General features: G+C 43.5%; 1 protein-coding gene across 10 annotated transcripts in view; it reads right to left on the reverse strand.

Moving 5' to 3' along the window:
- Positions 1-2,871: 2,871 nt before the first annotated feature.
- LOC124298982 (transcriptional regulator ERG homolog) overlaps positions 2,872-13,068 on the reverse strand; it is a 47,563-nt gene continuing 37,366 nt past the window's right edge. For 7 of the 10 annotated variants that reach the window (XM_046751748.1, XM_046751747.1, XM_046751746.1 and 4 more), the window contains 3 exons: positions 8,632-8,691; positions 6,800-7,103; positions 2,872-5,907 (listed from right to left, as the gene is read on the reverse strand). In XM_046751748.1, the coding sequence (XP_046607704.1) occupies positions 5,574-5,907; positions 6,800-7,103; positions 8,632-8,691 (698 nt within the window). In that variant the 3' untranslated portion in view covers positions 2,872-5,573. The remainder of the gene's footprint in view (positions 5,908-6,799; positions 7,104-8,631; positions 8,692-13,068) is intronic. The other 3 variants (XM_046751743.1, XM_046751751.1, XM_046751752.1) reach the window with 3 other exon arrangements.

Here is a 13,068-nt window from a genome sequence, read left to right on the forward strand (position 1 = left end):
AGGTAATTATTATAATAAATATATTTTTAAATCTGACAAGTCTTTTAAGTCCTGACACAAAAGTACCGACCGCGTTGCAGGATTTTACCGTCGATGAAGATAAGACCTGAAAAATTATCATTTCAACAAAGTTGTAACGTGTGAAAGATTGATAATGACGTAGCTCACGCAGCGGTTCATTCTTTATGTATTTTAAACATTGATATCGATAAATGCAGGCTTAAAATTCTTTCCTATCTATTTGCCTATGTCCATATCGTGTATTCTTCTATCCGTCTGACCATACTCTGAGTTTACTACTCACTGTCGCCTGTCAGGTTACATTTCGATATGTTCGCCTAGCGATTAGACTGAGTTTGAAATTAGAAAATTATTTTGTTTCTATAATGTCCAACCAAATATATAGGATGTTAAAGAAAAAAAATTGAAGATGTATATCCTACACAAAAAGTAAACACCTATCCTATACTTTAAACATTCAAATAGCATAGTCTTCATCAGAGCGTCTATATACGGTCTACCATTACAGACCGAAGGAACTTGGTACAAGGGATCGATATTACGTTTGAAAAAGCGTAAGAAAAAGACAAGTAATAAAAGAAAAGGTTGAAAAAGAATAAAAGAAAAAAGATGCGATACATTTACGCAGTCGTGAAATTTCAGCCGGCGCATGGTTTCCACGAAATGTAGTGATATACCAGGCCTAATTTTTTTGCGTACAAAGGTATTATAAGAGGGATGGGATAAGGGGGTTGAGGCCTCGCCTACGCGTTGTTGCTTGCTGGAAAAACGAATTTACTATATATATATATACACACACATGTATAACATAGCGAGGAGGGAAGCGAAGGGTTACAGAAGAACAGAAAGCGAGGCGAATGAAAAAAATGGAAGAGAAAAGAAAAGGATGAAAATAAAGCAACGCAGAAACAGGTATAGACGCGGTATGGATACGGCTGACAGAGACAGAGGATGAGAGGACGAGCCGGGGGTTGTGAAATCAGGGGAAATGGAATGGAGGCAGAGGGAACGCGGAGCAGCACCGGCAGCGAGGCTCTGATTGGTAGCGGAATCGATTAGCCGCCGTTGAGGCACCTCCGCCGCCTCCGCCGGAGTTTCGGCGACGCCGCGAATTTCCCGGCCGAAGGTTTCCTGTTGGTCCCGCCCCCAGCCCTCCGTCCTCCGGGTGCACGTCCCACACCGTCGCGTTTCCCATGGCAACCCTCATTTAACCCCGCTTGCGCGCCTCTTTCGCTATGTCTTCCCCCCGCACCGTCACCGGGTACAGCATGTAATGGGAATCCTTTTCTCGATGAGGGTCGTGGCCACGTTGTGTATAATACCTAGGCATAAATATTCCCTGGGTATACATAATGTGCATGCGAGTGTGTGGCCAGGTAGGAGGACAATTTACACGCATACGGTTCATGTACTCGTCTGCAAACTTGCGTCACTGACGATGATGCAGTCGATGCCGCGATACCTTATCGTTGTTTTTTACGGGAGAATGCAGACGGAGTAATTTCCGATTTTTCCAATTTTTGCACTAGCCATTCGATACGCCAAGTTGATGTAGAAAATTTATCGAACAAACTTGACGGCTGAAGAATTCATCTATAAGTATATGTTAATCGGATGTTGGAAGTTTTTACTGTAAATCATTATTTTGATTAATCCTTTCAAATGACTTTGCGTAAATCTTTGTTTAATAAGGTCAAAGGTGTTGATAACTGAACTTTTGTCTTGAAATACCGATTCAATTAATCGTTTTTTTAATTCACGCATTCGGGTGGTCCTTATTCAGGGTATGAACGATTTTTTTTCAGGCTACTCTTGAAATCAATTTTAAATAATTCAAAAACGATTTCCAAATTTTTTCACATTTTCATTTCAACTCTAACCCGTGCCCCTGTAAGAGGGTGGATTTCCGCATTTAAAATTCACGTGTTTCGGACACATACTTGGCATATATTTTATTGTAAAAATAATAATGTTTAAAAAAATTTGTAACTCCGAGGTTTTAGTGGCATTACCATGCAATCTCGACGAATTGCACACCTTCGAAATCTGATTTTCTACCATTCAGAGGAAGTGCAATTTGTCTAGATTACCTGGTACGATGATGTGAATTTTTTCTCACATAGTAGCACTAATGCCCACTAAAACCTCGCAGTTACAGATGTTTTTAACATTATTACTCTTACAATAAAATATATACTAAGAACGTGCTTGAAACAAGTGTATTTTAAATGAGGAAATCTTCCATATTATGGGGCACGGGTTAGAGTTAAGACAAAAATGTGAAAAAAATTTGGAATTGTTTTTCAACTATTTAAAATTGATTTGGAAGGCGGTCTGTAAAAAATTCCTCACCACCCTCAATAAGGAGCATACTAATCACGTATGTACGTTGAAAGAATATTTTTCCCCAACAAATTGAAATTCAATCCTACCCTTATAGTTCATAATTGTTGGTCCAGCAATTTTTTTCTTTCGTAAGTACGCGACAAACAATGATAGATGTGTAAAAATTTCACAATACTGAAACAAACCGTGGCAATAATATATTTTTCAAAGATTTCTGTGAAAAACAATCACAAGTCACACGAGCAGATAATGATGGTTTTTTGGGAACAAATTTTTGAACCGAAAAATTATGATTTCTTCGAAGGTATCGCTGCACGTAATGTGCAGAGTGGATGGTTATAAATGACGCAGCGGTAACTGGAACAAAGAACATTGGATAGAAGCTTTGAACGACTATAAAAAATAGTCGAGTTTTACGTTAATAGACATACGTACCAAGGCGCAGAATTTTATACAGCACAATATTACAACAGGTACGCGATAGAAGACATGATATAGGTTGCATTGATTTTGCCGACGACTGATACAACCCCATCGGCTCATTTAATTAGAACATGGCGACTTTAATACAAGCGCACGACAACAAGAACAACAACGGCAAGCCCACCCGACCACGTATTCGTTTCACAAGTTACACTTATCATCATCATCATCATCGTCGTCGTCGTCGTCGTCGTCGTCGTCGTCGTGAAATCTGACGTTAGAAATTCCCCGTATTTTCTGATGAAAATATGAAAAATATAAATAAATAATAAACAGTTGAAAATTCATTCGATCGGTGATTACGGTTATTCGGGAGGGCTGCGTATCTACCTAACGTATCGTATCCTACGCTTAAAACTCAGACATCCGGCGTACAAAAAAAAATAAAATAAAAAAAGGAAATAAAATAAAAAGGAAAAGGAAAAGAAACAATTGAGAATAATGACAGAAGTGTCGAGAAAAACAGACAATAACAAGAACGAAACGAACATGTATATTATACAACTGCATTATAGATTCTTTTCTCGTCGTAATTTCACGGTCTCCGTCTAATAATTATTGCGGTTTGATTCGTAATCTTACATGTAGGTATATAGTATACACTGTAATGGTGATAATAGTAACTAACACATTTTTAAGAATGAAAATAATACTCGTATCAATAATACAGTGATAATAGTAATAATAAGTATAATATTATTTCATCCTATTTATAATTTCGAACGCCACGGGCAATCGCTGACTCGCACTCGTACGTATATCATCCACACACACACACATACACACTCTCGTGTATATATACATACCTGTATTTATATGTATCTATATAACTTACTCACGCACAACTTTTATGCTCGTTTTTATTAATTATTTTCACCGTTCTTGCAGCGTAAATTCTCACGCACTCGACTAGGATCGCTACGCGCTTATAATAATAATAATTATTACTATTATTGTATAGAATTTATATTTAAATACACTACACATGAAAACACCCTATCTACATTGGTGTCGCACGGGAATTTCCCGGATCGGAAGTCGAACATTTCCGCAGTACGAGTATAAATTTTTCAATTAATACATCTGGTACGTGAGTCTAAAAAGTCCAGCCCGAGAAATTCCCCGAACGCGTTAAAATATTTATATATGAGTCATTTGACGTCAAACCGCACACTCTCGAAACGGTCGGGTATTCAAATTTTATAAAACTATGTGAATATATCGCCTCCGATTCGAGAGAATTTCTCTAATTTTTTCGAAGTTTAGTATAAGTATTTTCGAAATTATACGGGGTCGAAAATACTGATAGTAAAGTTACATAAAATTTAGGGAAATTGTCCCGTGAAAAAAATAACATATTCACAAAATTTTGTGAAATTTGGAAACATCGATGTAAATTTTGCTCTAAAAGTGAGTGATTTGACGTGAAATGACTCACACACACACATATATATATACATATATATATATATATATATTGATTTTGTTTTTGTTTTTAGTATCTAATTATTACGCTAATGCTTACGCACTTTATACTTATGGTAGTAATATGGTACAATATACGACTTAGAATTAACGATTTTTTTTTTTTTTGGTTGTTTTTTTGGTTTTCTTTTGACAGAGGTATGTTTTAATCATCTTCCTTCTTTTCTTCGTTCTCTTTTTTTCTCCTTCCTTATCATTCTGAAGTAAACACGTCGCTTGATATTTTCTATACTGTTTTTATAATATTGGTTCTCACAGGTCCAAGCTTCATGCTTCTGACCTTGTTCAAGTTACAGGCGGGCTGCATAAAAAAAAAAAAATGTACACGATTTTTGAACAGAAATAATACACGTATCGTGTAAAAGGTGAAAAATTAGACGGAGCAGAGATCTGATTCGTTTGGAAGTTTCGTTAAAACAACAAGTTGACTCTGTATAATTGTTCAATCATACATTATTGCTTCGAAATTTTCGAACCGCGGAATTAGAGTGCACGGTACAGGCCGTTTACGAACAACCGACCAGCCCCCGGATTCGAGAACACCAAACGACGGTTCACCCTTTCAGGTATACAAACGATCAACGGAAATAAATAAAGAGACTTTATAATACACACAATATATTTGTAATAACTTAAGACTAGCGATGCCCGCGGGGCGACGGTCGACGACGTCCGTCGGATCCCGGCGGAGAGATTTTTTTGTGTATTTACAAGACGTTGCATCGGTAATTTCTCACTGGTAACGCATTACACGCGTACGTACAGGAATACAGCGCAGTAAAATATAACGAGTCTTTGTATCGTCCTTATAGCCGCGAGTGAATCGCGTGTAGAAGCCGAAGTCTCTGGTGTTATCATACAGCGTGCACATACGATCGCACGAATTTGGTCTGCACGTTATACATATAGCTATAATACTATATGTAATACTATACGTATAACAGTTATACATAGCACAAGATCCTGCTCGAGGATCTTTTTCGGTGGTTGTTGGATGGGCGGGGAAATTTTCTGCACGAAAAAACGAGCAGCGCGGTGAGGAGAGGGGATGGGGCGGGGGTGTAAGGGTCTAAGGGTGGAAAGGGTGCAGGTTCGACCGGCGGTTATGAGTTATCACGGCAATGGCACGGTATGGCACAGCACAGGGTAGGACACTGCGGCACGTGGCGCGGCGCCATCAAGGGCTCGACTCACAATCAGCGCGGGGCTCCAAGAGCGCCCCAATGCTCGGCGGTGGGTCATGTGTAATGGGGGTAAGTACCAAGGTGCGGAGGTACGTGGCCGCTCGCCGTGTGGTGGCCGGCGTAGAGGTTCGCCCCGGGGCTCGACCAGTAGCTCGAGGCCGACTGGAAGAGGCCCCCGGGAACCGATACGGAGACCGAGGCCGCCGGCGGTGGCATCAGGTTCAATTTTGCGTGACCGTAACCCGACATGAAGAGTTCGCTCTGGTACTTGTACGCCGCGGGATCAGCCGCCGCCGGTTGCGTCGCCGCCGCCAAACCTTGGAAGTCAAATTTGTAGGCGTACCTCTTGCCGTGAACTTTCGTCATTATGTTCTTGTCGTAGTAGTACCTGGAATCATTAAACGACGGTGGTATTCATAAGTCAATTTTAACTCGAGTATGTACCTATATTGTATCAATAACTCGGCGAATCGCTTCGAGGATACTTAAGGCTGTAGTGATTTTTTGTTCGGTGTGAGAGGAGTTGCAGGTACCGCGTTAATAATGAAAAACAAACATTTTATACGACGCGAGCATGTTTTACGCGGTTTTTCATTCCTGTTTGCAGTATACAAGGTATTTGTTTCTATGGCGGTAAAGTGAGTCTGCGAATGCGCATGCCCGGAGTACGGAAAATACCACTTTTCAGTCATAGGACTTAAAAATGGTCTTTTCCATACCGTACGCATGCGCTGTCGCGAACGAATCTGACATTGCGCGATCCTAACCTCAATTTCGTGCTTCGTGAAAAAACGCGTGGCGTACTCTTGTCGTATACAGAATCGTGTGCAAGAAGGAGGCAACGGTCTTTTCGCCTCGCGTATTTTCAATATTCATCTTCGGCTCACCTACGACTCATATTTCAAACTTACGTTCGGCCCGAAACGCCCGCGTTTGCCTCCTTGTTACACAATATAATATTTCACGACTCGAAACAATCAAACCTATAATTTTTTTCGACCGAGGGAGACTCGCGTAATCCTCTGAGGTAATCAAAACTTTCACTGCACTCTTCGATTCGACCCATTCAATTTCCTGTCAACTCAATCGATCTGCGCATTTATCGATTACTGAAGTTCCTAATAATTCTGAAGCAACGACGAATGAAAATTAGGTCTAAGCCGTTCTCCTCAATTCACTTTCTCATGCAACGACATCGAATACAAAAATCTTCAACGACGATACGTCTGATTCGCATGCACTGTAACTGATGTAGACTCAATCGGTTGATCGTCACTCACCTGAGCGCTCTCGAAAGCTTGTCGTAGTTCATGTTTGGCTTCGACTTCCGTTCGCCCCACCGCCTGGCAACCTCGTCCGGATCTGTCAGTTTGAATTCACCGTTGGTACCCTCCCACGTGATGCAGGCAGCGTTACTCGAGTCGGACAATAGCTCGAGCAGAAATTGCCACAGCTGAATTTGCCCCGAGCCCGAACTCGCCAAACGACTGCTGGTCGCTCCGAACATTTGGTACGGATCTGGAACCGATACCGACATAGTGTCGACCGTGAGAAAAACTCCTGGAAACGCAAAAAATAAAGAAACTGCAACCCCGTTATAAGTTTGGCTTGAAAGTAAGAAACAGTTCGATTATTTGAAAAATTCCCTATACCGATCAACCTGTAACGACGAGTCTAGGGAATTTCAGTCGAATTAGGATTCAAAGTTTCTCTCGGCGTAACGGCGACATATTTCTTACATTTCCGTGGCACGCGAAACCCGAGCGAAATCCCCTCGGAGCTAGAGAGTTCCGCAGAGCCACCGTTGGTGGCTATCGCCCTTAAAAGCTTTACAATGCGTCATCAGCGCGCGGTGCAGTGGCTCGACGAGCTCGACGAGCACCCTACAGTCTACACAAAGGATATAATAGCAGCCCTACAATAGAATGGACTTCATTTGGCTCGTAATAATTTCAATTGGAAAGACGACGAGGAAAACATCTTTGGGTTATATCTTGTACCACGTTGGAGGTTAACTCGCGCGCTCCCCAAAACGAGAAAGTAAAAAACATAATTCCAAGTTAAGCACGAGCAACAGAGACCAATTTTTCAGTCTGATCCATGCACAATATTCACGCACTAAAGTACTTGTCATCCTAAAATCACCAGATTTCCCGCCAACCGCTAGATGATAGAATCTTTCCACCAAAAACCCTGCAAAACCATCAACCTAAGTAAAAAATCCTCAAGTCAGCATAACTCGCGCGCTCCCAAAAAAGAGAGAGCAACAATCATTATTCCAAGTCAAGCACGAGCAACAGAGACCAATTTTTCAGTGTGATCCATGCACAATATTCACGCACTAAAGTACTTGTCATCCTAAAATCACCAGATTTCCCGCCAACCCCTGGACGGTAGAATCTTTCCACCAAAAACCCTGCAAAACCACCAAACCTAGGGAAAAAAACATCAAGCCGGCAACACTGCGAGACGAGAAATAAGTTCCTATGCACAACCAGTTTGTCCATTGTGCCTAACTATTGACTGTTGCAAGTTTTTAGAGAGATTGTTGTAAACTGCAGTCCATGATGCAAGGACGGATTAAGCCGAGGGTCGGCTAGCCGTATAACGGCGAGCTAGTCGGGTCGACGTTCCCCGTGAATGCGAGCAGTGATCGCCTTTTGATCGCCTTTTGATCGAACGGTAATTCACTTACAAGTTAATAATGGACGGGGGGGTGGTGGCGGGGATCGAGGGGCGGCATTCCCATTTATCTGCTGGATACGAGGAGGGACAAGGCCTGCAGGATGATCGTCTCGAGCACCGGGGAGCTCGGAGTTGCGACTACCGCCCGACTGCTGCACATTTACACAAGCAATAGCCGTGAAATATATCGATTCCAATACCCGCCCTTGCGCGTGTCTAATGTCGAAGAATTCGTGTGCGAGTGAGCTTCGTATTCGGAGGCGTTTTCCGCGGGAGGAGACCATCTTTGTGTAACGGAATTTTATTACCTCACTTTGCTTTCACCGCTGTGATTTGTGGCTATTACCCACCCCCTTCATGCTAACCCTGGATGTTGGGTGAAATATGCGAATCTGTGTATGCAGGCTTACTACTTGAGTGTACTCACCGGGTTGTCTGAGGTGCGAATGCGTGTCGAGCGCAGACTTTGAAAGACTACTGCCGTATCCTGAAAGGAGAGAAAAAAACTTGCGTTGAGAACATTGACAAGGCTGTTTTCGACTTCTTTCGACAACTCGGGATTATCGTCATCCGCCATCGCGAATAATACATACCGAACCGAAACATTAACGGATCGCGGTCAATTTTTCACGGCTTGAATGAATCGTGAATGAACGGTGAACAAATTACACGGAGCAGCGAAAATTACAGGTGCAGGATAAGAGGCAATTACATGCACGTCAAGCCCATGCAAACTATGAGTTTCACAAATGTCCGTGTGCTCGAATTTAATGTCGATTATACGTATGTATACAGTTTTATTATGTATGAGAGGAATGAATTCGCGAAATGAATTTCCACGTACAAAACGAGTGCGATCAATCTGCGACGGGGGAATTATTCTGGGACTGGTAGCGTGTCGCGTTCACTTCGGAGAGAGAGTACACGAGGGTTTTCGAGGTGAATTCTGGAGCGGTATTGGGTTGGAAGAATGTATTTTGTTTGGGTGCAATCGGTCGTAAGTATCCGTTGACAGCAGCTGAGTCCGTAGCCTCATACATAGCCTGCATGGTTTCTAGAGTATGTATACCGAAGCGACAGAGCGAAACAGTCGAGATAACTTTGGTCAACACCCTTGGTCGAGATTTAGTTTAAACTGTACCTTCCGGCGATACGCGCAGGCTGATATATCCCAGTGATCACGTTATGCGAACAACTTTGAGATGGAATGTTACTGGTATAAAATAGCCGCACTCAACACAGGTAACGGAATTCAAAATTCATAACCATAATGTATTCGATTTTCTTCACCAGACTCTGAGAATATCATCTTGATACTTACGATTTCGAAGTGTTGTCACCGAAACAGTGATCAGTACTCATCGAAACGTGCCTCGCGTACATTTCAGGTAACGACGATATTTTTCAGGGTTAAAAGCACCTGAGGAACTGGGAATAATCAGAGAAGCCGGGGGATTTAAGGTAAACGGTGAGGACCAAGATGAAGAGATGACCCACTCGAGCGGCAGAATTTGCCGGAGAGGATTTCCGTGTAGGCAAACACCGGCTGAGTGCTTTTCTCCTTGCTTCTATCTCTCTTTCTCTTTCTCTCCTACCCTCCGACGTCACGTATATACAACCAGGAGTCCGATTGCTCTCGAGTCTCTACAGTTACAGCCTTACAGCTGCCTTATCAAGCCGACCCGCCTCTCTTTATCTCTCTCTCTCTCTCTTTGTTGGGGAATCCGAAGGAACCGAGCACCTCTTCAAGTCAAGCCGAGTCATCGGGGTCGGACCAAATCAACTCTGCCGTAAGCCGCTGGCCACGTACGAGAAAACGAGCTAAATTTAATTACGGATGATTGCGCTACGGTCGAATGATCAGACCTTGGTCTCAACGTCGAGGAAGTGGCATGATTCAAAATGGGGGAAACGGGCGGTTTTCTGACGACCCGAGTCGAAATTTTGCGCCTACGTTAAAAGAGCTCCTACGTAGGACTTAAAGATAGGAAAGTGGCTTCTATTTCAATGCGGTATCAGACCCCACTTTGACGCTAAAAATCTCCAAAATTCACCGATTTACCGAGTTAATACTAAAAATAGAGTCTGCTTAGAACCTCCTTCAACCCTCCAGAAGTTTTTTTTTGTGAGCACTAGAATTTCACTGTAATAATATATCCATAGAGGAGGAGTTACAGGTCCAATGAAAGAGCTGTAGATCGAATAGCGTCAAAATAGGTTGAATCGTCTACTGAGAGCGTGAAAGTAGGATTTGGTACTTTAATTTTTCGGACTAGAAGGTTCGGTGTAGGATTTATTCTTAAATTTTTAGCACTTAGAGGGTCAACGTAGGATTTCTAGGTGCAGTTACCCTCAAAGTAGGCTTACATGAATCTTGGTAGGGTTAAATGCAGGCAATACATTTCGATTCGGGGAGGTTGATGTGCCGGACGATGATTTGCATTACCGGCTGGAATTGGAGGACAAAAAGAAACTCCGGAAGAAGATCGTAACAACAATATCGAACAAGAAATTGCTTCTACGTAGGTACACGGGCGGTAATTATCAGGACTGTACCTATAACCTAACGTTATTTTCTCTCCATACAGCAGCGCGCTGAGTATGTATATGTATTGAATAGAAAATAACACGCCGAACGTAAAAACAATCGCGCTGTTTCTATTCGAGGGGATTGAAACGGGCAGATGTCACGGTTAAGTAGCAGTTGGTGTCCGCTATGTTAAACAATTTGATTTCGGGCGTGATTGGGAATTCGGGGGTCGGGTGGAACGCCGTCGTCTTCCTCGAGGTCGAGCGGCGCCTAGGGGGTCTGCCGCAATCAGGGCAGCCGCGGGGCTTCCTCGAACCCCATTCCAAGGGCACCACCGACTCCTGGACACCCCGAGCTCCCGTGACATTCCCATTGTCGTTCGGATCCTCGTAGTGCATTCACGAGCAATTACGCGGGGCGGAGTAATCCGGTTACGCGTCTGGGACCCGGACGGATCCGCGCCCTGCATCCTCTCTTTCCTCCGAAATTCGTCCTTTGCCTCCTACCGCCGCAGGATCAAAGGACCTTGTCCTTCCGCGCGAATGCCGTCCCTTCGACTTTCGAGACGACGCTTGCTACAGCACAATGACCCAAGCTCCCTCTCTTGTCGAGATAACTAGCTCGTTTGGCTCACTCTCGTATCGGAGAATATCACCATCTTCGATCACCTTAGATTCAGCCGAGCATGTCACTCGAGTGTTTCGAAAGCCCAGACCTGTTCTGAACCCGTTCTTGAAGCATCCAACCTGGCACTTCGTTTGTATAGACTCATTGGATACCATGAATAGCTTTTTCCAAAATTTGAAAAGTGATACACGCGGGCTCGGAGATGAAACAATGATAAAAGCGACGATTTCCAGAATTCTACATTTTGGTCCGGAATGAATATACCGATCACGTCTCGATTGAAACTGGACAAAAAGCAGAGCTATTAAAATTTAGTTATTACACGGTTCAATTTGACATCGCGTCAGTGGTGAAGCGAAAACTTTGGGGGAATGGAAGGTTGCGGGTTTGCGGGGGCGATCCACTTCGAGGGAACCCCTTTAGAACGCGAGCCGCAATTCCGCTTTACGATTGCTATTGTGACGAGTTGAAATCTTTGTTCCGTGAGTCAAAGGGGCTTTGAACTAGTCACGAAGACCGTGAGTGAGGTGGCTAGCCGGCGTGTACATGTATGAGGTACGATTGTATACAACGAAGAGGATGAAATGAACGTGAAAAATTCAAGACACGTGATAACCGGACGTCTGTATAAAGAGAAACAGGAAAAACCCGCAAAAAAACCGTAGCGCGAAATTGAGAAAAGTAAAAATATGAAAGAGAGTCGAGATGAAAATATATCGAAGCGCGAAAAAGGAGGGTGAGGGTCACGAGCAGAATGAAAAACGCGAATAATTAAAAAGCGAGAATTTCAAATTAACTGCTGGGGTCAGGAGGGGGGGGGGGAGGGAACCAGAGTTATATGAACTTCGACCTCCAGACCGGCGGACCCTCCGGCTTTTACACCCCCCGCTAGCCATCCGCTGTACAAATCATGACGCTCTAGTGTATAATAAGTAGGTACTTATAACGTTGAACAATACTGTGAAAACGTTAGCTGTGCAGCCGCGATGAAAAACGAAAATTACTAGGCAGAGACGCCCGAGCTGGTATAATTGCTCTTGCGGACTGAAACAGGTTGTTGCTGCTGCTGCGTTCGAGGCGAGCCTTGGAGCGTTTAAAAATAAAATAAGTGAAGAATTGGGTGGGTTAATTTGCTAAGGTTACGGTAACTGAACAGGACATCCAGTGACCTTTAACGTATAAAATGGGGAGAACTTCTCCAGAAGCTTTCCAGGACTTGTAGGATCACCGGATTTTTTCTATCTTATAATAATTATTACCGTGGACAAACTGCGATTGTTAAAAATTTTGATACTTGATGTACCGAACTTTAAATGTATGGAATAAAAAAAAAAAAAAAAAAACGCCGACGACCTTCGACCCCAGAGTCCTGAGCAGACGCTGTACGACCAGGACCCATAAGCGACCCCCGGTTACAGGGTGCAAATCACGACGGTGCAGTAGAAGCATGGTACATATAAGCAATAAGTACAGAGCTAAGTGAGTAACTAGACTCAACGCACGCGACGAGGAGATAGAGGCGGGGTGGACGAAACGCACGCGACGCTGCACCCTTCGATCAGGGTCCGCAATCCCCATCCCCATTCCCATCCCTCGGGCAGGAAGTGCGGGCTCCGAACTGCCGGGCTCCGACGCGATCCTGAGGGAGTCGGGGGACACGGATCGGGCAACAAGTCAGTGGGAAACGGTGCGTAGAGCTAGCGGTAC

The sequence above is a fragment of the Neodiprion virginianus genome, chromosome 2 (genome assembly GCF_021901495.1).
Source record: "Neodiprion virginianus isolate iyNeoVirg1 chromosome 2, iyNeoVirg1.1, whole genome shotgun sequence".
Taxonomy (NCBI): Eukaryota; Metazoa; Arthropoda; class Insecta; order Hymenoptera; family Diprionidae; genus Neodiprion; species Neodiprion virginianus.